At 57.8% G+C, this 26,974-nt stretch overlaps 2 protein-coding genes and 1 long non-coding RNA gene across 4 annotated transcripts; 1 reads left to right on the forward strand and 2 right to left on the reverse strand.

The window, feature by feature from the left end:
- Window positions 1-943: 943 nt before the first annotated feature.
- LOC116445344 lies at window positions 944-2,559 on the reverse strand. The gene is made up of 2 exons (XM_032111903.1): window positions 2,468-2,559; window positions 944-2,259 (listed from the first exon to the last, which is right to left on the reverse strand). Exon 2 carries the CDS (start codon window positions 2,200-2,202, stop codon window positions 952-954), a length of 1,251 nt encoding a protein of 416 aa, XP_031967794.1. The 5' UTR covers window positions 2,203-2,259; window positions 2,468-2,559; the 3' UTR covers window positions 944-951.
- Window positions 2,560-3,274: 715 nt separating this feature from the next.
- On the reverse strand, window positions 3,275-5,352 carry LOC116445341 (cobalamin binding intrinsic factor-like). Its single transcript, XM_032111898.1, has 9 exons — window positions 5,201-5,352; window positions 4,934-5,116; window positions 4,684-4,827; window positions 4,466-4,609; window positions 4,212-4,387; window positions 3,888-4,125; window positions 3,666-3,807; window positions 3,471-3,589; window positions 3,275-3,394 (listed from the first exon to the last, which is right to left on the reverse strand). The coding sequence occupies exons 1-9, from the start codon at window positions 5,298-5,300 to the stop codon at window positions 3,333-3,335; spliced, it is 1,308 nt and encodes a 435-aa protein (XP_031967789.1). The 5' UTR covers window positions 5,301-5,352; the 3' UTR covers window positions 3,275-3,332.
- A 7,535-nt stretch (window positions 5,353-12,887) lies between these two features.
- Window positions 12,888-19,893, forward strand: LOC116445431. Of its 2 annotated transcripts, none has more exons than XR_004240776.1 (5): window positions 12,888-13,147; window positions 14,044-14,222; window positions 14,368-14,519; window positions 15,940-18,025; window positions 18,613-19,893. It is a non-coding gene; the product is annotated as an uncharacterized LOC116445431 (long non-coding RNA). The 2 variants fall into 2 exon arrangements; XR_004240775.1 differs by lacking the exon at window positions 12,888-13,147 and adding an exon at window positions 13,763-13,929.
- Window positions 19,894-26,974: the final 7,081 nt, after the last annotated feature.

Raw genomic sequence — 26,974 nt, forward strand, 5'->3', positions numbered from 1 at the left:
CTCTTTTTCCAGAGAAGTGGCTTAAACCATGTTTTCAAATGAAAATCCCGGTTTTAGAGGGAATTCCGTAACAGCCAACAAACCAAGTGCAGTCTGGAACATGGAGAATTCCAGTTTTGAGCTCTTTGGATGCTTCATAGACATCAAAAATCCGTGAGTTTGCTCTTGGCCAGTTTGGAAAATAAGAAGCTGGCTTGCTTTGTGGGGAAATTAATATTTCATGTTTATTATCCATTAATATTGCTAAAATTGGGATTTATGTTTCCATGCTGTGGATTCTCTTAAATGTTTCAATCCATAATTGGTTTTTTTCCCCAGAAGTTTTTTAATTAAGTATTCCTCTTATCTCCAAATATCTTCATAAATACAGGAATGGTTTTGTGGTGGAGGGATAAAAAATTATTTTAAAATAATAATATCTGGAAATAAGTCTGGGAAATTTACCAATTCTAAAAGCTGCTGTTCCACCACCCTCTCCCAACCTGGTGCTTCATGGTATTTCACTCAGTTTTTCCTCCATTTCTCATTCCAAACAAAGATTCCCACTGCTTCAGACACTGATATTATTATTATTATTAATGAATTCCAGTTCCCCTCCTTATCCCAGGAGCAGGTGCTGTGGGAAGCCAGGGACCCAGCAGAGCCGATCAGAGAGGGCATGGGGGATTTGGGGCTCTCAAGGTCAGCAGGTGTGGGCAGTCTCCCCATGGGAAAACTGGAATACTTTTCCACCTTTTCCCCTGTTCCACCTCTTAGTTCTAATTAAATTGAGTTTTTGACTTCCTCATCCCAGTTTTCTGGCTGGCTGGACCATGACCCATGTGTTACCTACAGCATTCCCATCCTGAATCCAAACCTGACATGTGCCAGCTCCGGGGAAGAAAGGAGCCCTGTCCCAGTGGAAACCAGAACAGTGGGAATTCTCAGACAGCTTTTGGGGAAACGCCTGATTTATTCAGCACAAAGAAAGCTACAGAGCGTGCCAGCTGCTGCCACGAGCTGCATCCTGAGCCGCGACAGGCACCTCCCTAGAGCTCCCTGGAAAAGGGCGTGCTCCCGTTCCCGCTGGAGCCTCTTGTCCAGCGCCGCCCGGAGGGTCTTCTCCTGTGGCACTGCTGCAGTGTCCTGGGAGCCGTGCACCGGGCAGCAGCGGCTCCAGGACACTTCCTGCCGTGCCACTTGCTCCTGGGAACGCTTTGCTGGAATGGCCCGGGCTCCCAGTTGTGTTTCCAGGCTTTTCCTGGCCGTGGGTATCTTGTGGGTTCTGTGGGTAGCCACAGCTCCGAGGCAGGGAGGCCTGTCCGTGTGGGCTCCTCCATCTGGAGTCCAGCAGATCTCATGGAGGCTCTGGCAGGGATGGAGACCTTTGCTGGAAATATCCAAGGTGTGGAGATCTCCCTTAGCCTTGTCCTTCACAGGCGGCTCCAGGGAGCACGCTGCACATGGGAACGGCTGCCTTTGCCGCTGGAGCCTCTTGTCCAGCAGCGTGCGGAGAGTATTCCCAGATGGCTCCACCACAGGATCCGGGGAGCCATGGATTGGGCACCGGTGGCTCCAGGACACTTCCACTTGCTTCTTGGCAGGAACGGGCCAGGCTCCAACTGGAGCACAACACAGGTCACAGAGGGTCTGGGCGGGAATGGAGGAACCTTTCCGAGGGATGGGCATTCTTGGAAGGGTGGAGGATCTCAACCAGTGTCGGGTTCTGCGGAGGACTGAGCCTTTTCCAGCAGCGGATGTTTTCCGGTGGATCAGGGGTCTTGTTGTGCGCCGGCTCCTGGAGGGCTGGGGGCTCCCGGAGGAGCTGGAGGAGCTGGAGGAGGCGCAGCAGGGCAGGCGGCCGCGCTCCAGCAGCTGCTCCAGGTCCTCCCACGAGAGCTGCCACATCTCCGAGTCCCGCGGGAAGGACACCCCGGGCCACAGCGGCGTCACCAGGTCCTGCAGCTCCCGGGCCGCTGTGGCGCAGGGGGCGCAGCCGGGGCCGCAGCCGCAGGGGATGTACGGGGCGCTCCCGGGGGCAGCCGCGCCCTGCGGAGGGGTCTCCTCAGCCGGGGGGGAGCCGGGAGCCCCTGGGGCTGCTCGGCCGCGCCGGGACCCCCCGGCCCGGCTCCCGGGGCGCTTCCGTGCCTTCCGAATGCGGGCGGCCAGCAGGACGGCCGTAGTGGCCACCAGCAGGACAAGCGCGGGGAGCAGGACGCTCATGGCTTCACCCACGTCCCATCGTGGCCGCACTGGGAGCCGGGGCTGGTGGCACGTGTCCTGTGGAGACACCGCGCTGATGTCACAGTGCTGCGGGCGGGGACACCTGTGTGACGTCACAGCCCCGGTTCCCTGGAGCCTGTTGGTGATGGAGAACTGCACCAAGATGGGATTTGGCGTGGGAAGAGGGGCAGACTGGGAACCTGGGACATCCCACATGGCACAGGGCAGGAATGCCATCTCCAGTGAAGCACCTGATTTCCCACACCTGCTCCTACGCTGCCACACGGTGCCAGCTTATCCGTGTGGTAACAGAAGGGCCTGGAGGGTGGCACCGTCACCGTGGGTTGAGCATGGGATGGTCCTGTCTGGCCGGTCTGATGTCTGGCATAAGATCACATGTCCTGGAGATGATGGAAGGTGGTGGATGTTGTTTTGGGGCTGTTAGGAACCTGAGTTTGGATCCTGTCCCTCACAGCTCCTTTTGGAGATGGTGTCTGTGGAATCAGAATGGTTTGGGTGGGAAGGGTCCAGCTGGGAGCAGGTCCAGGCTGAAGGGCTGGCTGGACAAGGCCAGTGGGAGTAGGGAATGGGGCTGGCTGGAGAGCAGTTGGACTCAGCTGGGAGGTGCTGGTCACTCCTGGCCAGAGACAGTCACAGAATCAGGATTAGAGTCAGCTGCAACCTTTGGTGACCCAGCTGCAAGCCCAGGCCACCACCTATGGATTTCCAGGGCAAAATCCAACTGGTGGCCTCAGGCGGATGCTAACTGGGATTGTAATAATCAGACAGAGATAATTGCATCTGATTAATGCCATGGGGAGCCTCTGTGGGGATCAGGATAGGTTGAACTGAAGCACAGGAGCGTGGCCAGAGGAACGAGCCTGTGGCTGCTGGAGAAAGGCTTTGTTGATGCGCAGGGGGAATTGACTCTGCGGAGTTTGGGTGAGGCTGTGTTTGTGCACGGCGCCGGGAAGAGAAGGAGAGGAGCTGCGCTCACGGAATTCAGCAGGAAGGAAGACAAAAGGGATGTGAGCTGTGTTTTCTCCCAGGGACACACACACACACGCACAGGGACATGCTGGAATGGCACTTTATTGCTCCGTGGCGGGGTCCAGGGTGTCTTGGTGGTGTCAGTAGGTGCTGAAGACGGCCTGGATGTGCTCCCCGGCGTGTGGTTTGTAGGTGCTGACCCCTGCGGCAGAGGGATGCATGAGGCTGGGACATGGAGACCCCACCACAGGCCCCACACCTCCCTGGGGCCCCCCCACCTTCTTCAAGGGCGTCCCCAGCACTGAGGAACTGCCAGTAGGTCCTGTCCTCCGTGCTGGCAGCCAGCCCGTGGATGGAGGTCACATAGGCACCCCAGGAGGTCTGCTCCGTCTGGAAGCTGCGGGAGAGGTCAGGAGGCTCAGAGCTGGGTGGGGAGATGCCAAATCCCACCCCAAAGCCGCCCTGGCTCTCACCTAAAGGCTTCGGGGTTCTCCTCTGCTGCCACTTCCATCACCCGGAGCAGTGTGGAGCCACTTGGGACTGTCACCGAGGTGGAGTAGTGGAAGTGTTTCCCTTGGAGTGTGTTGGTGATGGAGTAATGCACCTGGATGGGGGCTGTGCAGGGAGAGAGCGGCAGGGTGGGCATCTGGCACATCCCTGCGGGGTCTGGGGTACTCCAGGTGGGATCAGGGTACCTCTGGGAATGCCGTGTGTCCCCAGAACTGGGGATAGGGGCAACTGTCTGTTTGGGGACGTATCCTTGGTGGCAGCGCAGTCCAGGCCAGCCACATCCAGGTAGGACCTGCCCACCAGGGCTGGCAGCACCTGGGCGATGGCTGTGGGCTGCTGGTAGTCATGGGCAGACACCACGGAGAAGGCCTGGGCACAATCCCACTGCCGTGGGGCGTAAAACTTCCTTGTGGCCTCCAGCGCCTGTGGAGCGGGTGGGAGGTGGAATGACGCACCTGGGAATGGGACCAGCTGGCTGTGACGCCCCACTCCCCTGGCACCTCCCCTACCTGCAGGGCCAGCCCCATGCTGTAGATATTCCCGATCATGCCATTCCTCTTCTCCTGCTCATCCAGGAAGCCGTTGCTCACTGTGAAAAGTGCCTCCCGGAGCAGATCCCGCACATCATGGAGCTCCACGTAGTCGTAGACGCAGGCCAGCGCCAGTGCCACCATGGCCCGGGTGTCTGTGGGATCCTGGAGTCACCGCCAAGCCCCGGGATAGACCCCAAGAGTGGGAATGTGGGAGCAGAGGGGTCCCTTACCCACGGAGAGGTGGCTCTCAGGGCTCAGCACCTGCTTGGCCAGGGCCACCGATGGCCCTTGGGCACCGCCCGCCTCAGCCAGGCACAGGGCCAGGGTGTCCAGGCTCACGCTGTACAGGGAAGTTTTGGGAATCCCATCGGCTTCTGCAAAGCAAAGAGTGGCAAGATGACAGGGTGTGGGGACAGCGGCACCCCCAGGCCCCCAAATCCCAACAAACCCAGTTTGGCCATTTCCTCATCTGTTTTCTGCTGCAGGACACGGATCAGGTCGAGGGTTTGTTCCAGGGCATGGACACGCTGGGGGTCCTGGCAGGAGGAGAGGAGGGCGAGGACGTGCAGAGCCACCTGTCCCGAGGTCATGTCTGTGGGGACAAGAGGGCAGCCAGGGTGTGCTGGGCTGGGCACCCCAAGAACTGGCGGAAACCTGGGTTCCCAGGAGTGGGTGCCTTCCCTCCTTTGCCTCCCTACCTTTCTGGGCTCTCCTCACCGCCTCCTCCTTGATCTCCTGGAGCAGCCACTTGTGGATGGGACCCTCGCTGTCCCCCCCAGCCAGGTTCATGGCCAGCAGGACACTGGGATTCGCCGCCTCCTCGAGACTGACCGATCCCCCCAAGCGCTGGAGCAGCTGGGAGACCAATTCCTGCGGGGCCACTGGAAGGAGAGGGGAGGTCAGACCCAGGATCCCGTGTCCCATCCGTGGTCTCTCCTGGCTCTCCATGGGTGGCTGACACTCACCACAGCCCTCAGTGGCTGTGCAGCCCACCAGGGCCAGTAGGACCCCGATGCCCAAAGCCACACCAAGCATCCTCCTGGAGCAGGCTGACCCACTCGGCATGGCAGAATCCTGTGGGAATTGGGCTCTCTGGGCGTCCTCTCTGCTTTTAGCTGTTCCCAGTGTCCTTCTCCGGTCACCTACCCGCCCACAGCTGCCCTTATCTGTGTTATCTTATCTGTAGCTTATCTGTGTATCCAGCAGGGGAGGAGGGACGGTGATTTTCCATTTGGGATCATGAGGACCACTTGGACCACTTCAGTATCCACGAGGCTGTGATGTTGTATGGGGTTCATCCCGGTATGTCCCAGAAGGAACCACCTCAATTATCTAGCCAAGGTCCTGGAAGCCTGAGGAGGTCCATGCTGGCTGGGCACTCTCCAGCTGTATCCCACTCGGACTTTTCCAGGAAACTCCAGCCCTTATAATCTAACTTCAGTACCAGGAAAAATGGTGGAGAAGGTCATACTGGACACTGCTGGGAAGCAATTCAAGGACAATGCCTGCGTCAGGCACAGGCACCTCGGGATAACAGAGGGAAATTCCCATCTAACTGGTTTCTTATCCCGCTGCCATAAGGTCACCGGGCTCATAGTGGTGGGAAGGCAGTGCCTGTTCATTTTCGGGATTGTAGTAGGAGTTTTGGCCCTGCCCCTCACAGAATCCTTCTGGAGGTGTCTGGCTGTGTGATGAGCAGGGACAGGATGTGCTGGCTGCTGCACTGGTTTTGACTGGGACAGGGAGCTCTTTCTTCCCAGTAACTGGCCCAGGGTTGGATTTGGATTCAGGATGGGAATGCTGCAGATAACACATGGATGGTTTGCTGGGTGCTGAGCCCTCCTCAAGCACTTTGCAGTGTCCCATGGGACAATCCAGGATGAGGAACCATCTTCGGGGGCATTCCCTGTGCCTGAGGCAGCTGCCAGACAGGAGCTGGGGGGACTTTGGGGGGTTGCCCTGCCCTCCCTTGATTTTTTTCCTCCATTTTTGGGGGGATGTGCGTGTGGAAAAGGCTTTATGGAAGCATCGAGCTGCTGGCCAGGGCACTTGGACTCGTTTTGTGCCTTGTCTGGGATGGGAGGAAAAAGGGGTCAGGGAGTCTGGAGGGTGATGGTGTCCCTTGGGACACCCCAATGTGGTGGGGGAGCAGGTGAGTGAGGGATGAGGGGGCCCGGGTGAGGTGCCCCCCGAAAAGGGAGGTTACAGCCCCAAAATGCCTGAAAATTCATGAGGGGCTTGTGTGTAAAATACTGAAAGCTGCAAATATTCCCTTTTCTGTATGTATTGAGAAATAGTAATGTACTTAAAAACTGCTTCCGAAATAAAACCCGGTATCTGCTGTGTTATAGACAGGATATGGACTGTAAGGAATTCTGATTACGGAGCCATAGGGTTTGAAAATACCAATATATTCGTGTTTCCGGGGCCGCGGCCCGGAAGGAAACGCCGCAGCCCCCGGAACGCAGGCGCGGAGCCAACAGCGGCAGTGGCGGGGAGCCCGGGGAGCGGCGCGGCCGGGCCGGGGGCACCGGGGCGGCTGCTCCGGGCTCGGAGGTGAGCGGGGAACAGGGACAGCCCCGAGCGGACGGCGGGGGCGCGGGGGGATCGCTGTCCCGGCCCAGGGATGGGTGTTTGGCACAGGGATGGGTGTCCCGGCCCAGGGATGGGTGTTTGGCACAGGGATGGGTGTCCCGGCACAGGGATGGGTGTCCCGGCCCAGGGATGGGTGTTTGGCACAGGGATGGGTGTCCCGGCACAGGGATGGGTGTCCCGGCACAGGGATGGGTGTCCAGGCACAGGGATGGGTGCCCTGGCACAGGGATGGGTGCCCTGGCACAGGGATGGGTGTCCTGGCACGGATCGCTGTCCCGGCACAGCGGGAGCTGCGGGCACGGGGCATCGGAGCTGCCTCGGCCGTGCGGGGCCCAAGGCGTCGCTCCGGGGCGGATTCTGTAGGGGACAAAATGAACATTTTGGGGTAAAATCTGGGTTAATCTGCAGTGGGGTTTGTGCCCGCTGTGTTCACGGCCCCGCCGGCTCAGGGCGGGTTCAAGGCGCAGCTGCCCCGAGCCAGCGGGACCGGCCGGGGCTGCTCGCTCCCGGTGCTGCCGCCTTGTGGGGAGAGCCCGGCACTGCAGCCCGCACAGGCGCTGGACCACGGGATCGGCGTGGAACAGCAGCGCAGGGGGAGTGCTGAGGCAGCGCAGGGAATGCTGCGGTCCCAGGGAATGCTGCGGTCCCAGGGAAGGCTGAGGCAGCCCAGGGAATGCTGAGGTGTCCCAGGGAAGGCTGAGGCGTCCCAGGGAAGGCTGAGGCACCCCAGGGAATGCTGAGGCACCCCAGGGAATGCTGAGGCGTCCCAGGGAAGGCTGAGGCACCTCAGGGAATGCTGAGGCACCTCACGGAATGCTGAGGCGTCCCAGGGAATGCTGAGGCGTCCCAGGGAAGGCTGAGGCACCCCGGGGAATGCTGAGGTGTCCCGGGGAATGCTGAGGCACCCCAGGGAAGGCTGAGGCACCCCAGGGAAGGCTGAGGCGTCCCCTGCCCGGGGCTCTCGGCAGCAAATCCCTGATGTTGAGCAGAAAAAGGAAAGTTCTGGGTTAATGGGAGGAGGTTTCTGGAGTGGAGCTGGGACAGGTGCTGATCCACGCATGGAATCACGGGGTGGTTTGGCTTGGAAGGGACCACCAAGATCATTTACACTCTGTTTGTTGTCTGGTTCCACAGCAAAGAACATCCAGAACTGCCACCTCACCCTCATGGACAGCAGGAATGCCTTCCATAGCTCTTGTTTTGGAATGGGAATGGCTGTTGGGAGCTCTGGCAGGACCAGGTAAGAACAGAAATGGGATCATTCTGGCTCCTGCTGGAGGTGGTTTTCTCTTTCAGGATGTTCTGATTGATCCTTTCACAGCAGTGTTCTAGGGCAAATTTGAGGGTAATTCCAGGAATTTCAAACCAGATAAAAACTGGTGGGGAAAAAATGTGAACCTGATCCATTTCTAGTAATTCCAAGCTTCTCCCACAGCACCGTTCCAGGGGAAAGCTGATGAAAGGATAAAGATGCAGAGGAACAAGTGCTGTAAACCCCCCAGGCTCTCTGACAGAGCAAACCTTCCAGTAATGCCAGTACATCGCTCTGAGAGACTCTGGGATCACAAGGTTTTCCAGGAAAGCAAAACAAGGACAGAGATGTGGGAATAGGCTTCCAGTTAAGAATGGTTTGGTGGGTGTAGGAATGATTCTTGTATGTTTGATGCTTCCCTTTTTATTCCTGAATAATTTTAAAATGATTCCTTGAATAAATCATCTAAATTTGGGAATTTAAATTTGAGAGGGAACAGTGCAACATCAATACAGGCAGAGATCATGGAATGGTGGAATGGTTTGTGTTGAAAGCCCCATCTCTGAGCCTGTTCTGGGCAGGCTCCTGCCCATCGGCCACTCCTTGCAGGTGGACATGGAAGTGCTGGAGGCGTTCAGGGAACGCTGATTGTTTTTCCCTGCCTCTGGCAGTCAGGCCAGTAAAAAGACTAATTGACCTCTTCCAGTGGGGAGACATTTAAACAAGAGGTGCCAAAAAGAATTGGAGCTTCTGCACGCTGAAATCTGCAAGTCTCCAAGTTAAAATCCCCCCTGGATGGTCACCGGTGCGACTCCCACGGACTGGTCACCTTGGCCAGGAGTGTCCAATCCTGCTGTCAGTGCACTGGGCCGGGGTCTCATTTTCATTTCGTGTAAAGACCCTCTGGGTGCCCCCCAGTCACTGGAAGGACCGGACTGGGCTCCCAGGGAACTAATTCCAGGTGTTCTCTTCATGGGAATAGCACAGGAGCCTTCCCCTTGCCCAGAGGAGCGGCCAGTGCCTCCCTCAGTCAACAAATCCCCAGGACAGAACACAGAGAAAGGACCAGGAATATGGAAATGCCCCACAGTGGGAGTTTGTGTTGCTCTGGATTAAATTTTGGATTTATAATGTTAAAGGGGGGAGTGTGGAGGGGATTTTCTCTGTCTCCTGTTCATTATTGTTACCACTGCTCTTGTTGCTCTCACTGTCACTATGTGTTGTCATTACTCTCAAATGATTGCATTTGTCTTGGTTTCCATTCTCAAACTGTTCTGAGCTGGAATTTTGTCTCTGGTCTCTTCCCCATCCCACGGGGGGTGAGGGAGCGGCTGCTGGTGCCCAGCTGGGGTCCAGCCATGGCCCCGGGCACTTCTGGGGGCTCCGAACCCGAGGGACCGGAGCGGTTTTGGGCTCACAAAAAGAGACCCAGTGCTGCGTTTCGGGGGCTCAAAAGCAGGCGCAGAGCTTAAAAGCAGAGACTAAATCCTGCACTGTGGAGTCCTGAGAGCAGGCTGGTATGGCCAGAGCTGGGACTCAGAAACAGTGACTAAATCCTGTTCTCAGGGCTTGAGGAAGAGAGCGAGTCCTGTGTGTTCGGGCTCACAAAGAGAAACGGAAGTGCTGCGTTCTGCTGGACTGAATTAAAGCCCAAGTGCCGTGTTTTGATGTTCAAAGCGGGCCCTTGGGGCCAGGGCGAGTCTGTGTCTCTGGGCTCCGAGTCCTGCCTCAGGCACAGCCCGAAGCCGGGCTCGCCGGCCCCACGCAGCGCTCGGGAGCAGCGACTCAGCGCCGCGTCCGGGGCTGGCGGCAGAGCCCGGGGCCGCGTCGTGGGGCCCAAGGCGGGCTCCGGGAGGGGCTCAGGGCTGGGAGCGGAGCCCGGCCCGGCGCGTCGGGCCCGGCTCGGGATCCCGGGGCTGCCCGGGCGCCGGCACAGCCCCGGCTCCCCGCGGAGAGCCGGCCGGAGCAGGAGCGGCAGCGCCGGGCTCGGCCCCAGCGCCCGTCCCGGAGCGGCTCCTCCCGGTGCCGATCCCAGCCCCGATCCCGCCGGGGGAGAGGCGGCCCCGCCCGGGACCCGCAGCGGCCGCCGGCAGGAGCCGGAGCCCCGGTCCCGGGAGCGGCCCCGGTGCGGCCCCGGTGCGCGGGGCGGGTCCGGCCCGGGAGAGAGGGGCGGGGCCCCGAGCGATGGAGCCGCCCCCGTGCCGGGCAGGGCGGGCCCCGGGGCCGGGCGGGGCCGGGGCTCTGGGGCGGTCCCGGGCGGGGCCGAGCGGGGCCGAGGGCGGCTTCAGGGGCGGGGCCGGGCCCGGCTCAGGTGCGCGGGGCGGGGTCCGCACAGGTGCGCGGGGTCCCAGGGCGGCTGCGCAGGGCGGGGCCGAGGTGATTTAAGCCCCCGAAATCGCCCCCGCCGCCATTTGCTCCCTCAGAGCTCGGGGAGGCTGCGGCCGGGCCGGGCTCCCCCGGCGTGGCCCGGGAGAGGCCCCCGCTCCCCCTCTTTCCTCCCCCTCTTTCTCCTGCCCTTCTCCTCCTCCTTCTTCCCCCGCTTATCACCTCTTTCCTACCCCCCCCAGTCTCTTTCTCTCTCCCCACACCCTCTCTCTCTCCCAGCCCCCCTCCTGCCCTCTCCCCAGCCTTCCCCACTCTCTCTCCCTGCTCCCCTGCGCATCCCCGACCCCCCCACCCCTCCTTTCTCCCCGACCCCTCCTTTCTCCCCTCTCCGTACCCCGCTCCCCAACCCGACTCCCCTCTCTTCCCCCTCTACCTCTGCTCTGTCCATCATCCTTTCCCCCCTCGTTCTCGTTCTCCCCAACCCACCCCGACTCCTCTCCCTATCCCCCCTCATCCCTCCCTGACTGTCCCCTTTCCCTCTTTCCCCCGCAGCCGCGGGGCTCGGGGCGCCGGAGAATAAAGCCCAGAGGGCCGGAGCCCGGCGCCCCTGCCCTCGCTGGAGCCCCACACGGGCCGGGCCCGCTCGGCGGGTCCCCCGTGCAGTACAAAAACAGCGCCGGGGCTCCGGCTTTCCACACATCACACTGGGGATCCCCTCCTCAGGAGGGGTTCCCGAGGGGGGTGGGTGGGTTTCGGGGAGGGGGGTATGTTGGGGTAGGGTGGGCCCCCTCCTCAGGAGGGGGTCCCGGGGAGGGGGGTGGGTTCGGGAAGGGGGGTGTGTTGGGGTAGGGTGGGCCCCCTCCTCAGGAGGGGGTTCCGGGGGGGTGGGGGGTCCGGGGGGGGTGGGTGGGGTGGGCCCCCACCGGAGGAGGGGGTCCCGGGAGGGGGGCAGGGTGGGCCCCCTCCGGAGGAGGGGGTCCGGGGGAGGGGGTGGGGCGGAGGGGGGACTTTCCCCCCCACCAGTCCCCGCCCCCTCTCCCGGACCCCCTCCTCCGGACGGGGCTCGCCCCGGCCCCCTCCCCGGGACCCCCTCCTCCGGACCGGGGCCCCGGGGGGAGGGAGGGGGGGCGGGTGGGGTGGGGGGGCCGGGCGGGAGGGGCTGTTGGTTTGGCCTGTGGTCTCTATGTCTGTTCGTGCCGCAGAGTGACGTGACCCCCTCTGCTTCCCCCCCACCCCACCCGCCCCCCCCCCCCCCCCCGGGGCCCCGGTCCGGGGGGGGGGGGCCCGGGGGGGGGGCCGGGGTGAGCCCCGTCCGGAGGGGGGGGTCCGGGAGAGGGGGCGGGGACTGGAGGGGGGGAAAGTCCCCCCTCCGCCCCACCCCCTCCCCCGGACCCCCTCCTCCGGAGGGGGCCCACCCTGACCCCCGCCCGGGACCCCCTCCTCCGGAGGGGGCCCACCCCACCCACCCCCCCGGACCCCCTCCGGAGGAGGGGGCCCACCCCAACCCACCACCCTCCCCGGGACCTCCTCCTCAGGAGGGGGCCCACCCTACCCCAACCCACCTCCCTCCCCGAAACCCACCACTCCCCCCGGGACCCCCTCCTGAGGAGGGGGCCCACCCTACCCCAACATACCCCCCTCCCCGAAACCCACCCACCCCCCTCGGGAACCCCTCCTGAGGAGGGGATCCCCAGTGTGATGTGTGGAAAGCCGGAGCCCCGGCGCTGTTTTTGTACTGCACGGGGGACCCGCCGAACGGGCCCGGTCCGTGTGGGGCTCCAGCGAGGGCAGGGGCGCCGGGCTCCGGCCCTCTGGGCTTTATTCTCCGGCGCCCCGAGCCCCGCGGCTGCGGGGGAAAGACGGGACAGAGGACGGGAATAAGGGAGCAGAGGGGGTCAAAGAAGGAGCGCAGGTGGGGGGTTCGGGGTGTGCAGGGAGAGGTGGGGTGGGGGGACAGGAAAGGACGGGGGGGAGGACGAGAACGGAGCACAGGTGGGGGGGGTCAAGGTGCAGAAGGGGAAAGAGGGAACAGGAACAGGGGGAGGTAGAGGGGGAAGGAAGGGTGGGGGACGGAGGGGGAGGATTGAGGGCAGGTGGGGGGAATTGGGAGGGGAAGGGGAGCAGGGTGAGGGGGCAGGGGGGACCCGGGATGGGGGGGGAAGGAACGGTGGAGAAGGGGAGAGAGGGTGGGGGGGTAGGGCAGGGTTGGGGTGTGTAGGGGGACAGGGAGGGGGGATGGGGGGGACCGGGCCGGGGGGGAGGGAGGGGAGGGCTAGGGGGGAGAGGGGGGGGGGGTAGGGGGGGGGGGGTAGGGGGTGGGGGCGGGGAGGCAGAGGGGGAAGAACGGAGAGGGTTAGGAGAAGAGAAGTAAAGACAAATATAAAGGAAAAGAAATACAGAGAGATACAGAGCCCGGCCCGGCTACAGCCTCTCCCACCGAGCGCCGAGGGAGCAAATGGGGGCGGTGCCGATTCCCGAGGCTTAAATCCCCTCGGCCCCGCCCCGCGCAGCCGCGCTGGGGCCCCGCGCACCTGTGCGGACCCCGCCCTCCACACCTGTGCCGGCCCCGCCCCGCCCCGCCCGCGCCCGTAAATGCCGGCGGGTCCGCGCCCGCTCCGCTTTGTGCGGTGAACGCTCATCCTGCTCATCCCGGGCTGCGGCGGGACCGTCGTTCGGGGCGCTGTGCGGAGCCCGGCACCGGGGGCTGCTCCCGGCGCTGCGCCGAGCCCGAGGCGCTGAGGTGGGAACGGGACCCGGGCCCGGGGATTCGGGGCTGGGTCCTGTCGGTGTCTGCTGGGGGTCCCGGGCCGAGCCGCTTGTCTCTCGGCGGGCGGGGTGCGGCTGCCGGGGCCGGAGAACTGAGGTGGGATTGGGGATGGCATTAGGGATCGGGATCGCCGCGGCTGGCAAGAGCCGCTCCGGGATTGGCGCTGGGGCCGAGCCCGGCGCTGCCGCTCCGGCTGCGGCCAGCGCGGGGCCGGGGTCCCGCCGGAGCTCCGGCTACGCTCCCGCTGCGGCCGCGGGGAGCCGGGGCCGTGCCGGTGCCGGGCCCGCCGGGAGGGCGGCGCTTCCCCGCAGCAGCCGCTGGATCGCGCCTGGAAGCGGGCGGGCCGCGGGGACCGCCCGTGCCGGCCCCGGCACCCCCCGAGGCCGCCGCTCCCTCAGCGCCGCCCGCCCTGTGGGGCGCCCCCTGGCGCAACCGGAGCGCCGGCGCTCCCGGCCCGGCCCCGCCCGCAGCCCCCGCGGGGACGCGGAGCTCCCCCAGCCCCGGCGCTGCCGGGGCCGCCGCACCCCCTGCGCACAGCAGCGCCCGCCTCCCCCTGCCCCGGGGCCGCTCCCCCGGGGGCCTCCCGCCCGCCGCGGCCCCGCCCAACGAGCGCGGCTGCAGCGGGACGAGCCGCTCCGGGCCGGCCGCTGGCGCCGAGGCCGCTGCTGCCGCTCCTGCTCTGACTGCGCCCGCTGCGGGACCGGGGCCTCGCCGGGGCTCGCTGCTGCTTGAGCCGCTCATCCGATACCTGCCGGGTGAGACCTAATACTATCCTTCCTCTCCCCCACTTTCTCTGGGGTTTGCACGCTCCAATGCAAAAACCTCTGGGTTTCAAAGTCCAGTGGAAACTGTTTATTCTTTATTTCCAGAGTACAAGAGATCCGGAGTGGGAAGGGATACACAATGACCACCAAGTCGAACCCTTATGTGAATGGCTCCTCTGGGGATTGAACCCACACCTGGGCATTCTCAGTACACTGCTCCAACCAAGCCAATCTCAGCTCCTGGCAATGTCCTGCCTGGGATGGGAATGCCAAGTGCCAGCAAGGTAATTCCTATGCAAATACAGCTCCTTCTTTTATGCTAATGCTGCTTTACACCCCAGCCCCTGATCATGCAACAACACAGGTGATCAGTTAGTTGTGTGGCAACACAAAACTCATCCCATAACCCTGATTTCCTGCCCTTTCCAGGATTTACCCAACAGCTGTCAAGGTGCTCGTTCCATGGCCCTTTCCAGGGAGAAATGAGCAAGGCAAGGCCTGAGGGTTCACTTGGTCCATGGCCAAAGTTCTTCTGGAGAGTGTCAGGGCTGCTCCTGCCTGCAGAGGGGCATTTCCCACAGGTGAGTGTTCACAGCCCAAAATCCCAGGGGCTGCTGAGGCTGGGGCAGCTTTTGTGGCCCAGAGCTGCACAGAGCTCTCAGCAACTCCCACTCACTGCCAGGAGTGGTCCTTGGTGCTCCCTCCGTGTGTCCCAGCTGGCAGGGAACGGGACGAGGGAGAAGGCCGGGAGGCCCAGGAAGGGAAGCAGCAGCTCTTGTGCTTTGGATTTGCAGAGAGGAGCTGTGCCTGCAGTGTCCTGCCTGTGGCACACAGCGTGCCAAACACACGTCCCGGGAACGGGCACTGGGCTGCCCGGGCAGCGCTGGGATGGACATGGATAAAGGGCTGCCCGCGGCCCCTCGGCCAGGGGCTGCTCTGAACAGGCACCCGGAGATGCTTCAGCCCCGACAGACCCCACTGACACCCCAAAAATGCCCCAAGGAACAGCTGGCACTGGGGAATGTCAGCACGGGCTGTTTGCAGAGGGGCTCAGACAGCAATTCCCAGTGCTGACCTCCCACACTCCTGCCAGCTATGTCCCAGCCACCCAAAATGCCTTCCCTTCCAGCCTGAGGCCATCATCCCTCAGCAGCGTTAAAGCCAAGGCAAGCTTCCCCCACAGCAATGAAATGCCAAGCAATGCCCTCAGAGATGCCTTCAAATGAAAGGTCAGAGTCAGAGAAATCTCTTTGGATTGAGTTTGGAGTTTTTGGGGAGCCAGCTGGAACTGCACAACTGATGGAAAGCTTTCCCAGGTGGCTCCCACCGCTGGTGCCCTGAAGGCAGGGATGTGCATCCCTTTCCTGAGGGAAAAGAACTTGCAGAGGCCACTCCTGAGGCTCTGGAATGAAATCAGCTCCTGCAGGGAGACAAGTCCTCCCGTGGGCACAGGGGCTGCCTCAGCAGGGGCTGGGAGTGCGTCCAGCCAGCGCCTTCTCCTGCTTTAAAATATCACCTGGAGCCCGGGCTCAGGGGGTGCAGGCAGCTGAATTCCAGGGAACTCTGTCAGGTGCCCCCAGGGACATGGGGGGGCTGGGGGATGAGGGTTACAAACAGCAAATTCTATGGAACATGAACCTGTCCTTGTCCTGACCCTGCTGGGCTTCCCTGGAAGCTCTGCTGGTTCCTGACACAGCTGGTGTTAAATAGGCAGCTCTGCATGGGAATATCCATGCTCCAGGAGGCACTGGGAGGCTATTCCAGTGGCAATTCAGCAGGGAATTCAGGGCTTGGGGTAGAATTCATGTGAACTAGCAAAGCCAAACCCCAAATCTGGGCACCACCCAGGGAACAATCTCTGTGCTGCCCTGGCAGCCAAAGCCCCTGGGCTGGGCAATTTCAGCAGGCAAACGGATGGAATGATCTAAATGCCAGCATCCCCCAAAGGGACAATGCCATCACCTCCCTTTGCTCCCCAAGTGTCCACTGTGCTCCCCACAGGTGCCCTGGGGATGCCAGGGAGGTGCCTTTGCCCACAGTGCCTTTCTCCTGCCCCTCTCCAGCCCGAGGCCTCTTCTCCCTTCCCTGCCAGCTGCTGCCAAAGAAGGAGGACACAGTGAGTGCTGAGTTGACCTCCAAATAGTCCTTCCCTCTCCTTGAGATTACCTGAGACTTTACCCCCAAAATGTCCCCATCTGTCTCCTTCTGAGTTCCTCATTTTTTACAAGGAAGCATTCTTTCTCTGCTCTGGAGATTACCACAAGATTTGCCCCCAGAACTTTCCCCACCTGTCCACTACCTCTTTCCTCATTTCCACCTCCATCTTTTCATTCTTTGCCCTACAGATGCTTTCAATTTTTACCCCTCCGAACTTCCCTACCTGTCCATAAGTGATTACCTCAGTTTACCCCATCAAGTGCATTCCCTCTGCTACAGATCACCTCAGATTCTACCCCCAAAATTTTCTGTACCTCTCCACCACTGAGTACTTCATTTTTACTTCAAAATACTCATTTTCTACCATGGAGATTCCCTCAAGTTTTACCCCCCAGATTTACCCACCTGTCCACAGCAATCCCCTCAGTTTACCTCAGGATGCTCCTGCTCTCTCCTAGAGATGACCTCACATTTTACCCCCTCAGTTTTCCCTACCTGCCCAGTTCTGATCACCTCCTTTTTACCTCAAAACATGAGTTCTTTCTTCTACAGATGAACTCGGATTTTATTACCAAAATGTCTATTTTGTCCCCTGCATACTGACTAGATTTTAAAACCAAAACCACACAGGTTATGTCTGTCTTATCCCCAAAATGTTCATTCTGCCCCCTACAAATTAGGTCAGATTTTTTCTCAAAACCACTTATGGTTCCTACATAATTACCTCAGGGTTTGCCCCCCACATTCTACCTCATCTTGACTACTGATCACCTCATTGCTTCCTCAATATGTTCATTCTCTGCCCTACAGATCTTCCCAAGTTTTACACCCCAAATTTCCTTGCCTAGCCCCAGTGACTGCCTCAGTTCATGTCAGTGGTCACACTCTCCCTAGAGATTACCTCAAGTTTAACTTAACCCCCAAATTTTCCTTAACTGCCCACAACTTATTACCTCATTTTTACCTCAAAATATTCATTCTCAACCTTTAGATTATTTCAAGTTTGACCCCCCAAAATTCCCCTACCTGTCCACTACTGATTCCCACATTCTTCCTTCAATATTTATTTACTTTCTACCATGTAGCTTCTATCAAGATTTACCCCCAAAGTTTTCCATGTCTACTACTGCTTACCTCATTTTTACCTCAAAATGTTCTTTCTACAGCTTATTTAATATTATTTTTACACAAGTTTCCCTACCTGCCCACAACTGATTCCCTCATGTTACCTCAGTGTGTTCATGCTCTCCCCTAGAGATTAGCTCAGATTTAGCCCCCAAATTTTCCCCCATGCTCAGTACTCATCACCTCATTTTTCCCTCCAAGTGTTCATTCTCTACTCTTGAGATTTTGTCAAGTTTTGCCTCCAAAATTTTCCTTATTTGTCTACTACTCATTTTTGCTCCAAAATATTCATTCTGTCCCCTACAGATTACATCAAATTTTACCCCCCAATTTTTCCTTCCTGTGCAATATTAACTCTTTTCTGCCCCAAAAATGTTCTCTCCCCTAAACATCACCTCAGCTTTTCCCTCAAAAATGCCACCTCGCTCCCCTCGACATCCCCTCCCATCTTCCTACACAAACAATTCTTGTGTCCCCTCTCAGTCACCCCAGGTTTTCAGCTAAAAATGTCTCCTCTGTCCCCTCGAAGTTATCCCAGGTTTTCCCAGTGAGGAGCTGCAAGGAATTCAGGCAGGGCCAATGACACCAGGGAACAGCTGTAAATTCAGAGGCAGAGAGAGAAGATCTACCAGGAAAGGGGAAAGGTTCAGAAAACATTTCTGCAATTAATTAATTAATAATTCTTTCCACTGAGAAGAACACAACCTCACAGCTGTTAAGGCCTGACAGTTCCCTGCAGGGAGAGCTCAGCACATGTCCACAGAGGCAATCCCAGCATCTGCAAGAAAGAAAGAAGCAGCAAAAGGTGATTTCTTCTCTTCCAAAGTTATTTCAAGTGCTCAAACCCACCTTTGCTCTTGATTCTGGCCGGGTGCATGGTGAGCAGTAGGCACAGGTCATGTCATCCATGCTGGTGGGAGTGATGCTTTCTGGGGGAAAGCAGCTGATCTCCAAAGTTCCCTTCCTGCCCTGTGCCTGATCTGCACAGGAGAAAACCTCTTCCAGGAAGGGCTTGTGCTCCCTCTAATCCCATTTGCCCAGTCTGTGCCATGGGGATATTGCCAGCCTGGGGCAGCAGAGGCACACGCAGCTCTCAGCACTCTCTGCTCCAAGCACAGCTCTGGGCTCCTTTGCAGACTGCCTCTGCCGTGGGGTTTTCTCCAGGAGAAGCCAAGGAATTGCTCATGGAAGGGTGCAGATTAAGTTATCCCAAAGGGAAGCAAAGAGTAAGTACTCCAGGAAGAGCCCTTGGGATCTGCTGGGCTGAGGTGGGAAGGGGACATTGATTCCCTGCAGGGCCAATACACAACAACCTCCAACCCAAAGCCCAGACTGGCAGGTGGGGTCTGACAGCACCACTCTGACAAACCTCCTTGTCATTCTTCCCTGCAGTGACTTTTGCAAGCAAACTCTGAAGCTGACAAGCCCAGCAGCTCTGTCCATCCACTCTGGAAGGAAAGGATACTCCCAGGGATGAGGCACATTCCCAGCAAACTCTCCCAACCCAGCCTGGAGGCAGCGCTGGAGCTCGGGTGTGGGGCTGGGAAGGGCTGCCAGGAGCACGCACCCCCAGGTGGGGTGGCAGCGGCAGCAGCAAATTCCCACAGGCTGATGGCACAACAGAGAGACAAAGGCCAGCAGTGCCCACGGGAGGTGCAGGGTTAATTCTGCTCCCTGCCCTGCCCCATCCCCGCAGGAAATCTCCAAGGGGGAGAGAAACTCTCAGGGTGCCCAAAATGCAGCATCTGTCACCCTGATCCCGCTTCAACTCAGCGTGGGGGGCCAAACTCCCCCACAGGTAAACACTGAGCTGAGCTGGTCAGTCTCAAACACAGCCCCAGTTCTCACCTCCAGCCTGCTCCTGGGGCTGCTGCCACATTCCTGACAAGGAGCCCCTGTGGACAGGGCTCTCTCTGTGTCTCAGGTGCTGGGCACTGCAGGGACCAGGGCAGCCCCCTCTGGGGACAATTGGGGATTCATCCCACACTACAGGCAGGACCAGGGGCCCTCCAGTACAGGCTGGTGGGGCCAGAGCCCATTGGGTTTGGCTGCTCAAACACCAAAGCTTTTGGCAAAGATGGGACAAGTTAAGTGGGTTTTCCTGTCCTGAGAGAGAGAAGAAATTGTTGAAATTAAGCATGGAAATTAAGTGCACTGTGGAAGTCAAAGGCTGCTGGCTTTCCCACTCCTGTTCTGATTGCTCACTAGAGGGTTTTATCCATAACAAATGAGAGGTAGCACCAAATAAAAGAGCTCTTTTTCAACGTTTTTCCCTACTTTCTTTCATACATAAAAAGGATGTCCATTTTTTCTTAGTGCATTCTTTGCCTAATTTTAACAGAACCATTTTTCTTCCAGGCCCCACTTGTGGGTTCTTCACTCCTTTGCCATGGGACTTTGGACAAAGGAAGAGAAGGATCTGCTCCACACGGGTGTCATCCTACGGGGAACACCCCCTGTACCAGCCCCAGCCTGGGCCAAGCACGCTGCCTCACTCTCCCCATTCTGGATGCTGGCTCCAATCCAGTCTGAGTTTTCCCGTTTTCCATGTCTAAGGACAGGAACTTGTCCTGGTCAGGGTGTAAGGCCTTAAACTGCACATGGATCTGGGGGGCTGGGACTGGGATTCCAGCAGGGAATTCATTGTTTCACAAATCAAAATTATTCCAGGGAGCTGCTGCTTCACCACACAGTGTCAGCAAAAGAGAGAAAACACCAAAGGTGCATCCAAAAACAAGGATGAAATGATTCCTGCTGCTTTTAGTGGGATCAGGGCTTATGCTGCCCTGGAATGACAAAGAACTTCTCCCTCAGCCCCCCAGAGAGCCCTCAAAAAGCCAAAGTGCAGCAGGGAAGGAAGGAAAGGCACCTGCTGGGGACAGCACAGCTCCAGCTGCTCATGGGGACTGGGAATGAGTCTGGAGCCAAAAGCCCCTTCCCAGGCTGCAGGGGCCTGCCTAAAGCACCACCTCTGGGAAGCAAAGGGCTATGGAAGAAAGGGAGTGGGAATTTACAATAATAATCACAATGTATTGGGAAAGAGCAACAACAGAAGCAACAATCATTCCAAGGGAGCAGGAGGGATGCTGAGCTTTAAACGAGGTTGGAGTGAGGCAGCAGCTCCTGGCAGTTCTAACCCACGGCTCCAGGTCTGCGCTTCCAGGAGCACTGCAAGCTCCTCCTGCCCAGTCCCTGGCTTTGCCTCCTGCCAGTACTCGGCACCTCGGGCACGGTTGGGTGCGAGTGCTCCAGTGCTGCTGCCCAAGGGAGCAGGAAAATGGGCATTAAACCCCTTCCCACTGGGCTGGCTCCGAGCTCTGCCTGGGGAAAACATTTGGCAGCCCAGGCATTTCAATGAAATCAGTTTCCATCACTTTGAAGATGCACTGAACAAACCCAGGGCACATAAGTAAACCTCTCCCCAGAAGGACAGCCCCAGGGAATACACAATTATTCCTAGGCCTGGCCAAACAAACCAGCAGCCAGGTTTTGGGGAGAGACTCCAGACTCTTATCTCCTTCCCTGGCTGTGAAACACTTGCAGAGGCTTTGGAGTTCATACAAGCTTGTCAGGATTTGGATACTTCATTTAAATTCCATTCAGATACTGGAATGGAAGTGTCCTAAAGGCACCTCCACTCAGACTTTAATTTTAAGCCCTCTACCACCAAAGAAGTTGGATGTTCTTTTCTTAGGAACACCCCACCTCTGCTTCTTTAGGTGTCTCCATGTGGGACATAAAATAAATGTGGACAAATTTTAGAATGCAGCTTCCAAGTCAAGTTACCTGCTAGGAAATTACTCCAGCTCTCTGGCACCTTGGGCTGTTTTAAACACAGCCTGGCCCTTCATGGCTGAGGCTCTGAGCTACACAACTTGTGAGCTGGCAAGTAACAGCAGCTGAGGTCTCATCCCAGCTGTACACAAAAACAGGGAGGGGGGGCTGCACTTGGATACATGCAGGCAGGGTTGGGCCCCTTCTGAAAGCTTCAATCCCTGTTTTTCAGAGACTCAATCAGGGATAATGACATTTTCACAAAGCTCTCTTAAGGCACGTGAAAATCTGAGCAAGAAAATGGAATCAAACCCTTTGTTCCACTGGCCTCACGCCCCAAATTCCAACGGGACAGACAAGTCCCTCTCCTCGCAAGGCAACGTCTCCTACCTGGATCTGTGCCTTCCCCAGCCTTTGGTGGCCGCTGTCTCCATTCTCCCACACCTCCTCATCTTCCTCCTCAGCAGGCCTGGCTTCCTCATCCTGCAGAGCAAGCACAGGGACACTCACCAGCCTGCTCATCCCAAACCTGGGCAGCAGGGATGGACTGCTGGGACCCCCTGGACAGTCACCCCTCTGCTGGGCACCATCCCTGCTCTGCAGCCCATTCCCGTTCCTGGCCTGGCATCTCCTTTGAATGGGATGTTAAACCACAACCACTTGCTCTGCTGGCTTTTGGGACATCAGAGACTCCCCCAAGGCAGTGGACAAAGCTCCTGTTCCCACACCCTCTGCCTCCCAAAGCCCTGCTAGGGCCAGGCAGAGCAAGGGAAACCCCTCAGTTCCTGCTGGAAATTCCCTCTTGTGCCCGTAAACCCAGGGAAATCGTGGCTGCCCCATCCCTGGAAGTGTTCAAGGCCAGGCTGGTCACAGCTTGGAGCACCCTCTGGATGGAATGAGGTGATCCTTAAGGTCCCTTCCCACCCAAACTATTCTGCCATTCCAGGATGATTCTGTGATCTCTCCCTGCATTTATTTTGCATCGTTTCCTCTCTAATTTGAATTCCCAAATTTAAATTATTTTTTAAAGAAATCATTTTAAATTATCCCAGGAATAAAAAGGGGTGCATCAAACATACAAGAATCATTCCTACGTCCATCAAATCATTAATTGGAAGCCTCTTTCCTCATCTCTGTCCTTACTTTTCCTTTCCTGGGAAACCTTATGATCCCACAGATTTTCCAAGAGATTTACTGGGATTGCAGAAAGGTTTGCTCTGTCAGGGAGGCAGGGGGGTTTACAACACTTGTTCCTCTGTATCTTTATCCTTTCACCAGCTTTCCCCCAGAACGGTGCTGCAAGAGAAGTTCAGAATTACTAGAAATGGATCAGGTTCACCTTCTTTCCTCACTCTTTTCCAACTACTTCCAAATTCTTGGAATTATCCTCAAATGAGGCCTAGAAAGCTCCTGTGAAAACATCAATCAGAGGAACATCTTGAAAAGAGAAAACCACATCCAGCAGCAGCCAAAACAATGCCATTGCTATTCTTACCTGGTCTCCAGGTGCTCCTGCCAGAGCTCCCAACGCCCACTGCCATTCCATGAGGGTGAGGAGGCAGTTTTGGATGTGTTCTTTGCCATGGGATGGGATAACAGAGCCCAGAGGGTCTTTGTGTCCCTTCCAAGCCACCCCATGATTCCATGATCCCATCAGCACCTATACCAATTCCATTCTGGAAAGACCCATTCCATTCCTCCCATCAGCTCAGAATTTCTCCCTTCCTCTCTCTGCTCCACATCAGGCATGTGTTGCCACGTGCCACAGCCATGGGATGCCTCAGCATTGCCTGGGAATGCCACTCAAGGCTGCCCTTGTGGTCTCAGCGCTCCAAAATGCCCAGCTGGCTCCCGTTCCAGTCAGGAATGTCCCAAACAGCAGCGTGGGGTGTGCCCTCTGCCATCCCACCATTGGGGCAGCTCCCATAGAATGTGACCGACTTACTGGGTTTGGAATTCCTGGCTTAAAAAGCAGGTGCTGGAATATCCTCTCCTGAGAATATCCAGAAAGGAATATCTCTTTCCTGAGAATATCCAGAAGGCTCCCTGGAAGCCACAGGTCAGGGGCAGAGTCAGATGAACGATCCTGAACTGGTTTTCAGGGGATGCATCCCCAGCCTGTGGCTGCAAAAACTCCAGAGTTGTTCCTTCCCCTTGGGACAGCCAGGGAAAACATCCCCAGCATGGATTTCTGACAGGAAAAACCTCACTGCTCCAGGCTACCTGGCTCCTCCCAAATCCAGGCCAGCACTCCAACAGGCTCTAAAGACAAAACAACAGCAAAGACCATCTCAGGGCACACGCCACGAGCTGGGCGTCACATTCCTCACTGGAACTGGGCTGTTCCCACATCCCTGGGACAGTCGGGAGCATCCCCCGTTCCTCGCTCCTCCATTCAGGACAAAGAGACAACAGAGCTGTCAAACAGCCAGTGTGTATGCCAGAGACTGAAATATTATATTTCATCTCTTAAACATTTTCTTAAAGGACTTTTAAAACTGTATTATAAAAGCTGAAGAGAAGACTGGAACACCCTGAATGGGGCCCTGAGGCCTGACACCGCTCGCTGATGAAGATAAGATCAAGTAACAACTCAGGGCTGGGGACATTCACTGAGCACGGGCTTAACACCTCCAAGGTGGAGATCACAGCCCCAGGGCGATCAGCTGCCAGGCTCACACAGACCCTGGCACCAAGGGGTGGAGGGAGGAGAGGCTTTGGGTACCTTGGAAAAGCCTGTGGTCACAGACGCAGTGACCGCCCATCCTCCACTGTGCAGAGCCCAGCTGCGGGGTCCTCACCGGGGGGAGGAAGCTCATCCACAGCAGAAGGGGTGACATGGCCCAGCACAGGGCCCCCAGACCCTGCAGCAGAGCACCAGAGATGATGCAACAGACCCTCAGTGTTGCAAGGGACAGTGTCAAGCCGGCCCCTGCAAGAGAGGCACGTGGGCGTTCCCGCCTGGCCCAAAGTGTGCATTAACCCACGGAATTCTGCACCCTTCGGCTGCGGCAGCATGGAGCGGGATGGCCACGGCGCCCACGGGGGACCCTCACCAGCAGCGGAGCGGATGGAGGGGAGCAACGAGACGTCGTTGGCACCCTCAGAGGGGTGATGGGCTTCCACCTACCCCCGTCACCTCTCCCTGTTCCCCCACCCCCCACGCACACTTCTCTCTTTCTTTTCTCTTCCCTTTTCTTTGCCTCTTTTACTATCAAATAAAATACATCCATTTTTTGGCAACAACATATAACCTCGTTTGGTTTTAATCTCATTTCTGGGGATATTTTGAACCTTCCAGGTTCTTTCCGGTTTATGCTCAGAGACTCAGCTTACTTTACTTTCCTGGCTCTAAACCGGATTGTAACAGTGTAACCCCAACAATCCAGGGAAAACCACCTTGCTCTGGGGAGAAACATCATGCCCAGTTATGGAAAAAGCCAAAGAGCAGTACTGGAAACACTCCCAGGCATGGAGGCTCCCAGCTCCGGAAATGCAGCTCACAGGCTTCTTCCCATGGGAACCCCAATCTTGCCCGGGACTGGGCTCAGGGAGAAAGTCCTGCCCATTCCACCACTCTGGCACAGACACCCCAGGAAGGTGTCCCTGACCATGGCAAGGGGCTGAACAGGATGGTCTGTAAGGTTCTTGCCAGCACAGACCATTCCAGGAGTTTAAGGTGGATTTGAGCAGCTCCTGGGAACATGAACACCACCCACACCTCCCACCTGGCTCAGCCCAGAGTCCATGCAGCACTCACAGAGAGCTGCTGGGAGCTGAAATTCTCCCTGCTCCCCCTGCCTGGGAAACCCTGCCTCCAGCTCCTGGGAAAGAGGAGCTGCATCCTGCTGGGTGCCCCTGGCTCTGGGCAGCTGCCGCCTTCAGGCGGGGGGATGGCTCGGGCAGCTCCGGTGACTGTTCCACCTCGATGATTTTGTGTTTTCCTGCATTTCCCTGGGCTGGAGGGGAGCAGGGGGTGCGGTGGGAGTGCGGGAAGGCAGCGGCGGGGAGGGCAAGGAGTGCGGCCGGGCACCGCACGGCGCGGGGGGGCTTCTGCTGGCAGTGGAGGGGCGCGACCGTACGGAGGCGTCCCCGCCGCTGCCGGCCACTGCCCACGGGGCTCCTGCCCGCCCCCGGCACCACTGACCCCACACCCCGTGTCCCCACACTGGGAACCACCATGGAAAATCATGCTGGAACCTCTAATCCTGAGCCTTGACCTTTGACCCCTTGACCCATTCCTTGACTAGCCGACCTTTCAACCCTGACCCCTGACCTTTGATCCCTGACTCTCGACCATCCACCTTTACACCTTGAGCCCTGACCTTTAACCCCAACCTTTGCCCTTTGACCCTTGCTTTTGACCCATGACACCTGACCACATCACCTTTGACCCCCTGAGCCCTGTGACCTTTACCCCAACCTTCTACACGTGACCTCTGTGCTTTGACCTTGATCACCTTGACCTTTGACCCCTGGACTTTGACCTTTGACTCCCTGACCCCCCAACCCCTGCCCTGACTTGTGTCCCTTTATCCCCTAACTTTTAACCCCCTCTACTTTATACCCCTCCCTGCTATTGCTGCCTGGAACCCCTCACTCCTGCTCTACACGCCCCAGCCCCCAACCCGTACCTGTCGCTCTCCTGCCTGCAGATGTCATCCCCACCTTTTTGGTGTGGGCCTTGTCCTCCTCTGAGGGTTCCAGGGTTATCCCAGCACCAGGGTTACTGAGCTGTGCTGCACTGAGGGTTTGCAGTGGTACCACAGAAAGAGATAGATTTGTCATCATTTACCCCAAAAGACGATCAGAGGGATCACAAATTAATTAAGTTCCTTAAGGCTGAAATCAAAGAAGGTGGGTGGGCTGTTACCCCAGTAGGACAAGTCGTAGTTCCACCCCTGATCCTTCGGGAAATAGCCCAACGAGAGCATGAAATTAGCCACTGGGGAACAGAAAATCTTTTAAAACACTTAAGGAAAGTAGTGATAGGGAGAGGAATGACTGACATTGTACAATCTGTAACAAACACGTGTGAAACCTGCTGTAAAAACAACCCTGACACAAGCAAGAGAGTTGTGTTAGGAGTGATAAAGACAGGAGAGCTCCCGGGAGGTTATTGGCAAATAGATTTTGCTGAGATGCCACACAAAGAGGGATGCAGGTATATACTGGTACTGGTTGACACCTTCAGTGGATGGCCTGAGCCTTTCCCCTGTCGCACCAACACCGCAAAAGAAGGAGTGAAAGCTTTGCTCGACCATATAATACCAAGATTTGGGGTTCCTTTGGGAATGTCATCGGATAGGGGACCACATTTTGTTGCAACAGTGGTTGGGGAAGTTAGCAGGATTCTGGGACTTACCTGGGACCTGCACACACCATACAGACCCCAGGCAAGTGGCAAAGTTGAAGGCATGAACGGGACCCTCAAAACCCAGATTTGCAAGATTTGTCAAGAGACATCCATGACGTGGGTTCAAGCCCTGCCTCTAGCCTTGCTGAGGGTCTGCATACAGCCAAGGCAAAGGGACAACATCAGTCCCTATGAAATATTATATGGCAGGCCATACCAGGTTCCACATAGCACGGGGGAAGTTCATAGGAGAGGTAAAAATGATTTGCAGAAATATTTAATGGCTCTGAGTTCCACTTTGCAGAAGCTCCAGAGATTCGTTGTGTTCTCCAAACCAATAGGATTGGACACAGCTGCTCATCCATTCCAGCCTGGAGACTGGGTCTACATCAAGTGCTGGGACAGCGACCCCTTGCAAGCCAAGTGGAAGGGACCATTCCAAGTTTTGCTGACCACTTCTACTGCGGTCAAGGTTGCTGGCAAGGGACCCTGGATTCACTACTCCAGGGTGAAGAAAGCTTCTGCTCCCAAAATCACCAAGAAGACAGAGACTGATCCAGTTTAAACTGTTTTTTACATGTTTGCTGTTTGCCCAACTGGTAACCATGATTCAGGGTTCACCCC

The sequence above is a fragment of the Corvus moneduloides genome, chromosome 6, assembly GCF_009650955.1.
Source record: "Corvus moneduloides isolate bCorMon1 chromosome 6, bCorMon1.pri, whole genome shotgun sequence".
NCBI classification, from domain to species: domain Eukaryota; kingdom Metazoa; phylum Chordata; class Aves; order Passeriformes; family Corvidae; genus Corvus; species Corvus moneduloides.